The sequence below is a fragment of the Thalassophryne amazonica genome, chromosome 12, assembly GCF_902500255.1.
Source record: "Thalassophryne amazonica chromosome 12, fThaAma1.1, whole genome shotgun sequence".
Classification (NCBI taxonomy): domain Eukaryota; kingdom Metazoa; phylum Chordata; class Actinopteri; order Batrachoidiformes; family Batrachoididae; genus Thalassophryne; species Thalassophryne amazonica.
This window is the reverse complement of record NC_047114.1, coordinates 37,441,633-37,455,751: the sequence shown is the minus strand read 5'-3', so window position 1 is coordinate 37,455,751 and position 14,119 is coordinate 37,441,633. Positions and strand designations below refer to the sequence as shown.

Genomic DNA, 14,119 nt, shown 5'->3' with positions numbered 1-14,119 from the left:
TTAGGATGTCCTAGAGAGGAGTCGGATCAACTGAATTTACTGCTTTGTGAAAATCAACATAGGCTACAAAGAAACAGCCGATATTCATGCTTGCTTTCCAAGTGCTTGCAGGGTTAGAATGCAGATGATGTCAACGGTACTAACTAAATAAAATGTACTTGCTTATTACTTGGCAGCAGCTGATCTGCTCTGTGTCAGCCTGATCCTGTCAGATCTCGGATGCTAAGCAGTGCGGGACCTGGTTAGTACTTGGATGGGAGACCTCTTTGGAATACCAGTAGCTGTGTGTATTTCTCTGGGTGAAACTGGAGTTGCGTCAGGAAGGGCATCCGGCGTAAAACTTGTGCCAACTATCAATGCAGATCTGGCTGTATCTGCTGTGGCGACCCCGAACACAAAACGGTAGCAGCCGAATGAACAACAACTTACTTATTATTTGGCCTTATAGAACATCCCATGTTTGTTTATTTATTTGAAATGGGACAGTGCATATTAATGGACATAGTTACATGTAAATATACTGGATTATAGCAAGGTGCCAATTTCCATCCGTAGTCCCAGTAACATAAAAACAGACTAAGATGACACAACATACCAAAGTAAATTAATCATGACAGATTGTTTCTGTGAAGGCTCTCAGTTGTCCAGGTGGTTTCCATAGTAGAGAAGCTTGAATCTTCGACTAGACTGGGTTGCTTGACGCGAGGACGTTTCGCTTCAAATCGCAGAAGCTTCCTCAGCTAAAATTCTTGCTCTGGTAGTCTGACCTATGTTTTATAGAGAAAGGTCAGACAGACCTCTTGCTCTGGTAGTCTGACCTCTGTCAGACTACCAGAGCAAGAAATTTAGCTGAGGAAGCTTCTGCGATTTGAAGCAAAACGTCCTCGCGTCAAGCAACCCAGTCCAGTCGAAGATTCAAGCTTCTCTACAATCATGACAGAAATACAAGTAAAACAAAATACACATACAGATATTTACAATTCAAACAATAATTGATAGATAATAAGTAGCCGACAGGTGGAGGAACCAAGAGTTTCATATTGGGTGTTGAGGTGCAAAAGTACTGTATTAAAGTGACAAGTGCTAAATGCAAAAGTGCTTCAGTGCCTGGTTGTAATTACATGACTGTTTACTTCTTAAAATGATCAAATAATCACTTCAGGCTTGTTTGATACGTTCAGTACTTTCTAACCTTGAGCATATTGGATTTCCTAATGCAACTAATACAGATACACATCCAAAAACATTTCTAATTTGAATATTTTCAGATATTGGCCTTCAAACATGGCTTTTCATTTTGCAGTGTTGAATCAGGCATTAAAGTATTACTCCCTCACCCCACATTTAATATTTATTGGGAATTGTCTGCCACTCTGGCATCTGTGAAAGGCCAATTCTGTCTTAAATGTCAGGTCAGGTCTGGGAGTATGGACTGGTTCTGCACAATACTGCATCTATACGACTGAACTGTCTCAGTTCCTGGATAGCATCCACCCAAGCAGACAAACGGTCCGTGCAAGTAAGTAATTCTGAATATTTTTTAAACACAAGAGTATAAAATGTAGTGGAGGGCGCGCACATCCAAGACAAAAACATCAGCAGGTGCCAAATCAAAAAAACATACGTGGAAGAGGGAAGGATCTGCACACTGCTTGTAAGAGACTTAATTTATTGGGAGTAGCAACGTTTCGATCATAGATCTTCTTCAGGCATCTTACAAAAGTTAAAAAAACAGTCAGAATAAGTAGAGAAGGCCTGCACAGCTGATTGGCAGTTAAGTAATCAGCTGATAGTCAGCTGTTCTCATTAGGCCTGACAAGCAATTGTTAGAGATAAACAATCTTGATAAAAAATTAAACACATACAGCAAAAGAAACAAAAACAAAAGCAAAAACAGCAACATTTTTTAAACAAGTATAAGCACAATATATTAATCATAGGTAGTCACAAAAAAGGTTTTAAATCAAAATCCAAATTGAGGCCTTTAGGTGACAAGGTATTGAGGTAAAATATATTAAAATGCCTCTCTTCTTAGACGAATACTGTTGATATCCCCTCCCCTTCTTGGGACTTTTACATGTTCAATCCCAATGTATCTCAATGAGGAGAGATTGTGTTTCATGGAATTCAAGTGCACCGCGACAGGGTTTTTTTTCATCACAAGTTCTTATACTGCTCCTATGTTCTCAAATCCGAGTTTTTAGTCACCGAGTGGTTTTTCCTATGTATGCCAAACCACAAGGGCATCATATAAATAACATTTTTACTGTTACAGGAAATAGTGCCTTTGATATCAATCTTTTTTCCAGAATGTGGATGGGTGAAGTAATGACATAAGTAAAATTGCATCGTGCACAGTTGCCACACTTGTAGTTGCCAGATGGAAGTGTGAAGGTTGCTCAGGTGGCAAATCTGCTCTAACAATTTGATCTCTTATATTTGGAGCGCGTTTGTACACAATGCGTGGAGGATCATTGAAAACCATTTTTAAATTGGGGTCAGATTTCAGAATGTGCCAATGCTGTTGAACGATGTCTTTAAATGAGTTTCCCAAGGGGGAGAATTGTATTACACAAATTGGCCTATTACTATCAGAATTGACTCTTCTCATTTTAAGGCAATCATTTTGGTTGACATTTTTTGTCCAAAAAATTGATTTGTAGGTCATCATAATTGACTGTGAATTTGAGGTGGCTACTACTAACATTGAGAAAATTCACAAAATCAAATAGTTCATTTGAAGTACCTGACCACAGCAGAAAAATATCATCAATATACCTTCGACGGAGGCCAATATGATGGAAAAAAAAAAAACATTATGTGACCTATTAAATACAAATTCATGCTCAAAGAAACCAACATATAGCGAGGCATAGTTTGGGGCCATGGTGCTACCCATAGCTGTGCCCTTCACCTGTAAATAGTGAGCATCTTTGTACATAAAGGCATTTTTTTGTAAGAACCAACTTAGTCAATTCTTTAATGCAGGTAATGCTAGGTTTCATATCCAAATGTAAAGGTCATAGATAGAAATCAACTGCTTCAATACCTCCCTCATGTGGTATATTTGTGTAAAGTGATTCCACATCAAGTGTCACCAGTAACATATTTTTTACAGAGAAATCAATTGATTGTAAAACATTGATCATATCAATTGTGTCTTTTACAAATGGTGGTAACATATTGACATGTGGTTTTAAAAAGAAATCAACAAATGTGGAAATTTGTTTCAGTTAAAGACCCAGTACCAGATATGATGGGTCTTCCTGGTGGTTGTTCAAGGTTTTTATGGATTTTGGGTAATGCATATATCACTTGTCTAATAGGATGGTCAATCTTCATGAAATCAAACTCTTTTTTTGTGATATCACCACTTTCCAAGAAGTCGGACAAGTGACTGAATAGTTTTTTTAAATTCTTCAGTAGGGTCTGAGTCAAGTTTTTGATAAAACAGCTGGATGGAAAGCTGTCGGTTGACTTCATGGACTTCAAGCTTTAAGTAAAGGTTTGTCTTTTGTTCCCACCACTTACTGCAATGATTTTAATGCTTTTGTTGATTTTCAGAAATTCTTTTGGTCTTTACGTGTTAAAGAATTTTTTGCTAATAGGCCTAGTACAGAATCGGTAAACTCAGTGAGTAGCTGCATGTTGTCTTCCTCTACACTGCAGTCTACAGAGCAAATAGGTCTAAGACCATTTAAAGGAAAATCAACTTTTGTTCCTCCAAAAAACAGAAATGCTTCTTTAGACACCTATTGTCGCTTAGTGGAAAGAGATGTTTTACAGCTCTTAACTAAAAAACGAGAATATAAAGTTCATAATTTACCAAGGGATGAAAGAGAGGCCTTATTGGAACTTAAAAGAGATTCAGGAATCATTGTTAAACCAGCAGACAAAGGTGGATCTATAGTTGTAATGGATTTGTGTGATTATGACCATGAAATCAACCGACAGCTTTCCAACCAGCTGTTTTATCAAAAACTTGACTCAGACCCTACTGAAGAATTTTAAAAAAACTATTCACAGTCACTTGTCCGACTTCTTGGAAAGTGGTGATATCACAAAAAAAAAAAAAAAAAAAAAAAAAGAGTTTGATTTCATGAAGATTGACCATCCTATTAGACCAATGATATATACATTACCCAAAATCCATAAAAACCTTGAACAACCACCAGACAGACCCATCATATCTGGTACTGGGTCTTTAACTGAAAAAATTTCCACACTTGTTGATTTCTTTTTAAAACCACGTCAATATGTTACCATCATTTGTAAAAGACAATTGATATGATCAATGTTTTACAATCAATTGATTTCTCTGTGAAAAATATGTTACTGGTGACACTTGATGTGGAATCACTTTACACAAATATACCACATGAGGGAGGTATTGAAGTAGTTGATTTCTATCTATGACCTTTACATTTGGATATGAAACCTACATCACCTGCATTAAAGAATTGACTAAGTTGGTTCTTACAAAAAATGCCTTTATGTACAAAGATGCTCACTATTTACAGGTGAAGGGCACAGCTATGGGTAGCACCATGGTCCCAAACTATGACTCGCTATACGTTGGTTTCTTTGAGCATGAATTTGTATTTAATAGGTCACAATGTTTTTTCCCCATCATATTGGCCTCTGGCGAAGGTATATTGATGATATTTTTCTGCTGTGGTCAGGTACTTCAAATGAACTATTTGATTTTGTGAATTTTCTCAATGTTAGTAGTAGCCACCTCAAATTCACAGTCAATTATGATGACCTACAAATCAATTTTTTGGACATTATAAAAGAACAAGACAAATTGTCAACAGATGTGTATAGAAAACCTACAGACAGAAATACCATCCTGCATGGCAAAAGCTTCCATCCAACCACCCTAAAAAAGAGCCTTCCAATTAGCCAACTCAACGGGGTGCGTCGTATATGCAGTTCAGAAGAATCCTATGCCAAACATAGTGATGACATGGTGAAAAGATTTAGAGACAGACGATATCAAGAAGACTGGGTGCAAAATGCTGTAGAGCGGTTTAAAAATGTCAACCAAAATGATTGCCTTAAAATGAGAAGAGTCATTCTGATAGTAATAGGCCAATTTGTGTAATACAATTCTCCCCCTTGGGAAACTCATTTAAAGACATCGTTCAACAGCATTGGCACATTTTGAAATCTGACCCCAATTTAAAAATGTTATTTATGTGATTAAATGCCCTTGTGGTTTGGCATACATAGGAAAAACCACTTATATATATTTATAAACCACATATATATAAGAGATCAAATTGTTAGAGCAGATTTGCCACCTGAGCAACCTTCACACTTTTTATCTGTTATTCCATCTGGCAACTACAAGTGTGGCAACTGTGCACGATGCAATTTTACTTCTGTCATTACTTCACCCATCCACATTCTGGAAAAAAAATTGATATCAAAGGCACTATTTCCTGTAACAGTAAAAATGTTATTTATATGATGCCCTTGTGGTTTGGCATACATAGGAAAAACCACTCGGTGTCTAAAAACTCAGATTTGAGAACATAGGAGCAGTATAAGAACTTGTGATGAAAAAAAACCCTGTCGCGGTGCACTTGAATTCCATGAAACACAATCTCTCCTCATTGAGATACATTGGGATTGAACATGTAAAAGTCCCAAGAAGGGGAGGGGATATCAACAGTATTCATCTAAGAAGAGAGGCTTTTTAATATATTTTACCTCAATACCTTGTCACCTAAAGGCCTCAATTTGGATTTTGATTTAAAACCTTTTTTGTGACTACCTATGATTATTATATTGTGCTTATACTTGTTTAAAAAATGTTGCTGTTTTTGCTTTTATTTATTTTTGTTTCTTTTGCTGTGTTTAATTTTTTAATCAGGATTGTTTGTTATCTCTAACAATTGCTTGTCAGGCCTAATTAGAACAGCTGACTATCAGCTGATTACTTAACTGCCAATCAGCTGTGCAGGCCTTCTCTACTTATTCTGTTTAACTTTTGTAAGATGCCTGCAGAAGATCTATGATCGAAATGTTGCTACTCCCAATAAATTAAGTCTCTTACAAGCAGTGTGCAGATCCTTTCCTCTTCCAACACAAGAGCATACCAGAATTTCACATAATCTGGCATTATTGCAAACGCATTTGTCTACCAATTGATATTCAGTTGAGTGGTATTTAGGAGACATGCATTTCCATCAAAATGGGACCAAAACTGTTAGTATTTACTTGCATAAGTTAAAACTGAATAAGGTTATAGATTGTGTTGTGCAGATACAACCAACCATAACAAATATGTCCTAAATTCCCTTATTATTATTATTATTATTATTATTCTATTATCCCTGGTCCACTTTTAATTGATGCCAATCTTTACAGGTTTGTTGATTTTAAAACTGGCTTAATACTTTGTCAAAAGTGTAATTTAAATTAAGGACATTTGAGTCCCTGGTTTTATGTTCTAATGTGCCCATAAGAGGCTACAGTCAAACTGGCAAACCTTGTGGTAGGTTTCTGGATGAGTTGTGAGAAATTAGTTCAAATCTGCTTGTCAATGCTGACAAGGTTATGATGATGGTAATAATAATAAAAATTATTATTATTATTATTATTAGTCGTAGTAGTAGTAGTATTATAAGTATTAATGTTGACAAGGTTCTGAATGTGGGGGGTTTTAACATGCACATTAACACAGACTGATCCCATATATAGAGCTTTTCTGGCAGTGTTGTGCATATACAGTTGTAATGAAACATCTTCTGATGTGTAGCTATGGCACATCATCAGTGACGTACCTGAGGTCATTGGGTGTTTCGAACATCAGACACCCTCTCTCAGGCGACCCAGCTGAGGTCAGCTATCAACTTATGCCCTAGCAGCACTCAACCTCAGATCCGCCCTCTTTATCCAGAGCCACCTTGAGGCTTTCTCTGCTGCCTCTGTCTTGTTATGGATGGCCCTCTTCCTTCTCTCTCCTGTGATGCTGAGTGCCATGTAGGCCCTGCACAGAGACTGTCCGGCAAAGCCTCTGCACCCTTCTCCATAGGCAAGCACCTAGCCTTCCAGCCTCGTCTGTGGCAGTCGCTGTCTAGGCTGTCATACTTCTCCCTCTTCTGCTCAAAGGCCTCCCCCATTCGTTCTTCCAATGGCACAGTGAGCTCCAGCATGACAACATTCTTTGTTGCCTCTAACACCAGAATGATGTCAGGTCTGAGGGTGGTCTTAGCAACATGCTAGAGGAACTTGAGTTGGCTGCCCAGGTCCACTGACAGCTGCCAGTCCTGTGCAGTGTTGAGAAGCACTGATGTTGCTCTCGATGTTGTTCTTGCCTTCTCCCCAACTCTGATGAAGTTGATGGCTTTCTTTGTGAGTTTTGACCTCCGACAGCTGGCGATGCCACTACAGCTGCTCTCTGCAATGGTCTTGAGCACCTGATTGTGACGCCATTGGTATCTGCCTTCCCCCAGAGCTTTTGGGCAGCAACTCAGTATGTGCTCAAGGGTCCCGTTTCTCTGGCAAAGGGGTCATGCTGGTGTATCAACCAAACCCCAGCAGTGCAGGTTTGATGGGCTGGGAAGTACATCATAGACAGCCTGGACCAAGAACTTGATGCTGTGGTGATGGTGTGGCTCTGCCAGAGGTCAGCAGTCCACAAGATCTTCCTCTCCGCAACTTGCACCTATCTCGTCCAGGAGCCTTGCTGTCTCATTTCCACTGCTCTGCTGGATCTCTCCTCCTCCACCACTGCTCTCATCTCATTCTGGACTAGTTGCTTCCGCTCCTGTCCCCAAGCCTTGTCAAAACGGGGGGGGGGGGGGGGGGGTTGCAATGGTTGCTTGTCCGGCCCTGCCTCTGACCAGTGTTCCCACCAGGACTCTGTGGCGTAGTCGAGACTCTGCCTGCTCCGCTGCCGCCTTCACTCTCCAGTTCCTGCCAGTCTTGACTGCTCGTCCTGCCCTGGACTTTTGGGTCCGCTGACTCATGGAATTGCAACACCTTCCTTACACGCAAGACCTTGAACTCCTCCTCCATGGATTTCAAGGGGCGTATCAGTTTGCAGGTGTTTCCATAGAGGGTGATGTTGCTCAAGCTCCTCAGCAGCCCTAACCATCTCCTCAAGAAGCCAAGTACAAGGCTGCACAGTACAGACTGGAGAAGGCCATAAGAGAAGCCAAGAGACAGCAGAGAGAGAAGACGGTGGTCTTCTACTCTAACGCTGACCCCAGGAGAATGTGGCAGTGTCTGGATCACATCGCAGACTTCAGGACCAGCTCCAGAACCACCACCATCAGCTTGTCGGACAGCCTGCCAGACAACCTCAACTCCTTCTACACCCGCTTTGACAGCCCCACCACCCCTACAGAATACAGACACACCCCAGCCACTCAACCCCCCTCCTCCCCACCAGTCATTACATCAGCCCAGGTACACAAAGCCTTGAGGAGCGTCCGCCCCCGGAAGGCTGCTGGGCCAGACAATGTACCAGGACACGCACTCAGAGTATGTGCTAACGAGATGGCTGATGTTCTCACCTCCATCTTCAACCTTTCCCTCAGGCAATGCATCGTCCCGAGATGCTACTAGACCACCACCATTATCCCCCTCCCCAAGAAGAACCCCCCACCCTGTCTGAATGACTTCCGGTCAGTAGCACTCACTTCAATCATTATGAAGTGCTTCGAGAGAGTGATAATGTCTCACATTCAAACAGCATCCCAGACACCACCGACCCACTGCAATACACCTACAGGCACAACCGGTCTATGTCCAACACCACTGCCGGCGCCCTTCACATCTCCCTCTCCCATCTGGAAAATAAAGACTCCTACATTAGGATGATCTTTATCGACTACAGCTCCTTCAACACGGCCGTCCCCCACAAACTCACCCACAAGCTGTTAGCCCTCGGACTCCACCCCTCCCTCTGTCTGGCTTTTCAATTTCCTGACTGGCAGGCCACAGTCTGTCAGGATCGGGAGAAGGATGTAAGCCACCATCACCACCAACATGGGGACCCCACAGGGCTGTGTCCTCAGCCCCATCATTTACGCCCTGTTCACCCACAACTGCGTCACTTCCCATCCCAACAACACCATCATCAAGTTTGCCGATGACACTGCCGTGATAGGACACATCACTGGTGGAGACGAGGTGGCCTACAGGAGGGAGGTGGACAGTCTGGTGACGTGGTGTGGAGACAACAACCTCACCCTCAACACAGACATCCACTATCATCACAGAGATGATAGTAGACATGAGGAAGGAGAGGAGACCTCACCAGCCGTTGTTCATCTGAGGTTTTGAGGTGGAGAGGGTGAGGAACTTCAAGTACCTGGGGGTCCACATCAGCGATGACCTCACCTGGACATTCAACACCACAAAGGTGGTGAAGAAGGCTCAGCAGCAGCTATATTTCCTGAGGAGGCTGAGGAAATTTGGGATGGCACCCAAGATCCTCAGCAACATCTACAGCTGCATCATTGAGTCAGTCCTGACCACCTGCATCACTGTGTGGTACAGCAGCTCTACTGTGTGGGATTGCAAACGCCTGCAGAGAGTGGTAAAGACTGTGTCTAAGATTCAGTGACCACTGTCAGGTCATCCATGAAGGCACGGATCGGCGGTTAGTGGATCCCAGACTTAGACTTGGGACCTCTTCACCCTGGTTCTGCAGATTTCACCATAATGTTCATCGCCAGAGCGAACAGGATCACTGAGTTGGTGTATCCTGTGATGATTCCCATCTCCAAACTGTGCCACTCAGATGTTGTTGATCCTGCTGAGACCCTCAGACTGAAGTCACTGTAGTAATCTCTTACTGCAGCTGGAATATGGTGCCTCTCCAGGGTTTCAAGGACCAGCTTGTGGGGCATTGAGCCATAGGCATTGGCCAGATCTAGCCACAGCACAACCAGATCACTCTTGTTCTCCCTTGCCTCTCTAAGGAGCTGAGTGACCACACCAGTGTGCGCTAAGCACCCTGGTACCCCGGGGATGCCGCCTTTTTGCACGGAGGTGTTCATGTATCTGTTCTTGAGGAAGAAATCAGCCAGTCACTTAGCTACAATGCTGAAGAAAATCTTCCCTTCGACACTGAGTGAGATTATTCTGAACTGGCTGATGTTCTTGGAGTCGTCCTCTTTAGGAAATCAACACACCCTCTACAAACCACCACTGCTGTGCTGTCTTCCCCCTCCTCCAGATGACCCTCAAGATCTTCCAGAGCCGGTGTAGCAACTTGGGAAAGTGCTTATAGACCTTGTAGGGTCTATATTAAAATAAATGGGTACCAGATTATTTTCTTTTATATCCCATTTTGACTTTGGGATATTTTGTTATATAATTGGGCAGCGCAGTGTCGTTCGAAGGCATGCACTAAAGGGGTAAAATGTTACACCTATGATGTAATTTCGCTACTTCCGGGGACAGAAACACAGCACTTTCTCTGAATTGTTGGGCAAATTACACACAGTGAAAATGCAAAGAAAAAGTGACGATGCGGAGGAAAGTGGACATGTGTTGCAGTTTGTGTCGAGGTGGTTGTGCAGGTGAGAAAACGCAGTTACGCTGGTTAGCTGTGTAGGCTAACACTTACCGACACAATCATCTTCCCTTCTCCACTGGGAACCAAAAAAAAAAAAAAAAAAACAGACGAAAACAAAACAGTGCACCATTTTTCCGTTAGAGTTGATGCCGTTTGTGGGAAGAGACTAATCCCCAGGCGGAGTGCGGGAGCGTCAGCACAATCCATTCGGAGGATGGTGGTTTCAGCGGTAACCATTTTAAAAGGGCCATACTAAAATACGAAATGGAGCGAAATGGGTACTGATAATCACGAAATGGAGATAAAATGTAACGAAATGGAGCAGAGTGAACCAGACTGACTCCAAATAACTACTTTTATTTAATTGTTTAGCTTTTGTTTTTTTGTCAGATGTGCTTAGTACATGTAGTAGGGGCAGGTGCGCCATCTGGCGTTCAAGAAATGAAACTTCAGTCAATTGATTGAATCATATTTGGTTTCAGTCTGGGTCAGTCTGCTCCATTTTGTTCCGTTTTACCCCCCTTTTGTGATTATTAGGCTCCATTTCCCCCCATTTTGTATTTTAGTATAGCCGATTTTAAACCGGCACATCTTAAACAAGCAGGTTCGCTAGGTGACAGCGAGTATGCTTTTAAGTTTACCGAGCCGGGCTGAATGGTTTGTGCTGAAACTCCCACACTCTGCCCGGGGATTGTCTCTGCCATGTTCGTGCAGGGTGTCCCCAGATTGCCATTTTCTTTCCTCCTGGTGGATATATAGTGTCTGCGTTACACACACTTGTTTTGTAGCATTAATCATGGGCTGTTCTATTCTTTATCTTCTCTGATGTCTTTTCCTCCATCAGGTGCCTCTGATCTGTGAGACCAAACCCATGATAAGCATCCAACAGATGATGACCTACCAAAACCAGAAGAACGACTACTACCAGCCGCCTCCACCAGGCAGCAAGCATGACCACGTGTCCCCTGACGTGGCTCGGCTGATCCAGCTGGAAGAGGGGATCCGGCCTGTGGAGAAGAAGAAACACACCCACTCTTCACACCACAAGAGAGAGCACAGAGACAAGGACCACTGTTCCATAGATATGAACGGGCTGGAAACTAATGTATAAAAACTGTCCGGCGAATGGCGATGACACATCTGGAGCTGCAGGGCCAATGGGAGCAGGAGATAAATTAGACAACTAAGGTGATGAAGAAGACATTTTGTTCTCTCTGAGATGGAAGATGGCCCAGACCACTGCAGGAATAAAAGATTCTTGAAGCTGAGCGTTGACCCACAGATGATTGTTTTTGTGTGTGTGTATATATATTCATCAGAGGTGTATCAATGGACGCCGGTATGGCCAGCGTGCCACTCTGACCTAACGTCAAACTGAAGGATGAACGACAGCGTTATGGTTTTCACCGGCATCCTCACAGATCTGTGCCACACAACACAACACGCAACACAAGGAGCGTTTCCCCTCATCGGGCTGTGCAATCTACAAACACGTTTTTATTGTTGTGAGCGTTTGTGTATTTGAGGGTGATTCTTAAACTACGGGCACTTATGTCCTTTGATCATATTGTATGAAAAACAGAAAAAAGGGGAAATTTCACACTTTTATAGTTATCTTTACAATGAAAGTGTGTTAAGAAATTTGTTCTAGTAGTCTATGATGACTTTTTCACCTTTTTTCAGCATCATTATATGCAAATATTGCCGTTTTGTGCTTGTCCCACACCCAGACTTTTCTTCAGTGATAAAAATGACTGGTAAACAAATGTTTTTTCTAATGTTTTAAAATATCTCGGAATAAAATATCAGTAAAATAATCAAAGCATAATTGGGGTATTCAATGTCACACAACTGTTGTGATTTTTTAAACAAAATGTAGTTGTCCCACACTATTGCCGTAATTTCCACCACAACACTGTAATGTCCCTTTAAACAGTTTGTACGAAAGATTGTTTAGGTAGTTTCTGTGGAGATAAACAGTGACATCAGAGCACATGTATATAGCGCCAAATCACAACAAACAGTTGCCCCAAGGCGCTTTATATTTTAAGGCAATGGTGTGGTGGAAATTACATTTACAAGGCCAATAGTGCCCGTAGTTAAAGAATCACCCTTGAACGTTTCATCAGTTTTGTAATATGGAAATACTGCATGGAAGTCAGGGGTGGGAACATTTTTCACCAGATCTTCAGGCTGAAAACTTTGATCAAAAGGTGATCAGAAATACAGCTGTTTAAATGTTAGATTTTGATGTTAAATTATGAGATTTATGATTTGACCTTTCTTTCCCTACATTTCTCAGCGAGTGGACATGCTGCTGCATTCTGCCACAGTTTTTTGCAAATTAGCAATGAAGATTGTGATAAGATGAGTTTTCCCCTTGTGCTGAAAACTTGATTCACATGAAGTTGTTTTTGAGCCCATTATTTTCCCTGTTTGCCTTAAATGACCAAAGGAGACTCAAACAGGACTGGTGCATTACTCATGTATACTGAAACAACTGAGAAATATCAACTCTGTCCATGTGTACATAAGATCCGCATGTATTATGTTTTTTCAAAAGTAAAAATGTTGATTTTTGCCACCATCTCACTGTTTCAAGAGCTGCCATTCTGTCACTGTAATGACAAAAAAGAAACATTTCACTTCAGTTCAATTTGAACAGGTTCTATTACTGCTTCAAAAAACAGCAAATTATAAATATTTAAAAATTACATTTAAATTAAATGGTAAATGGACTGCATTTATATAGCGCTTTTCCATCTGCATCAGACACTCAAAGCGCTTTACACTAATGCTTCACATTCACCCCGATGTGTGGCTGCTTCTATACAAGGCGCTCACTACACAGCGGGAGCAACTAGGGCAGGGCTTGGCAACGAGGGCCGAGACACTGCAGGTTTTCCTTGCAACTAATCACCTCAGCAGGTGGGTTGCTGATGAGCCTCTCCCTTGAACATAAACACCTGGTTATCAATGAAATCACCTGCTGAGACATCTGAACATTAATGAAATCACTTGCTGAGGTGATTGGTAGCAAGGAAAACCTGCAGTGCTTCGGCCCTTCATGGCACATGATTGCCCACCCCTGAACTAGGGGATTAAGAACCTTGGCCAAGGGCCGATAGTGATTTTTCGGTCAGGCTTGGGTTTGAACCAAGGATCCTCTGGTCTCAAGCCCAACGCTTAACCACTAGAACATCACCTCCACATTTCCACTCATTTATTAATAGCTGTGAGAAGATTTTTCAATAAAATTGATTTAATTACTAACAGTGTAACTGTCTGGTTGTGAAATTCTGGCCCTACAAGTTCCGTCAAACAAATTCTTATTCAGCCAAGCACAAGTTTGTTCACATACATGAAGAAAATACAAGCAGCTCAAACATAACTCAAAACAAGCAGGAAAACAGACTAAATTTAAGTGACCTGATTCAACAGGGGCCAAGTACACTGATTAAAAAAGAATAAATAAAAATGTTTTCATCGGTTAAAGTTTTTAATCGATATTCACAGACAAAAAAGTTTAACTCTCAAGTGGCATTGAAAACTCTATGTTGCACACATTTCATCATA

General features: G+C 41.7%; 1 protein-coding gene across 1 annotated transcript in view; it reads left to right on the top strand.

Moving 5' to 3' along the window:
• The window catches only part of slc1a7a (solute carrier family 1 member 7a), a 181,724-nt gene extending 170,035 nt beyond the window's left edge, over window positions 1-11,689 (top strand). The window contains exon 11 of the mRNA XM_034183496.1: window positions 11,388-11,689. Within this exon, the coding sequence (XP_034039387.1) occupies window positions 11,388-11,654 (267 nt within the window). The 3' untranslated portion in view covers window positions 11,655-11,689. The remainder of the gene's footprint in view (window positions 1-11,387) is intronic.
• Window positions 11,690-14,119: the final 2,430 nt, after the last annotated feature.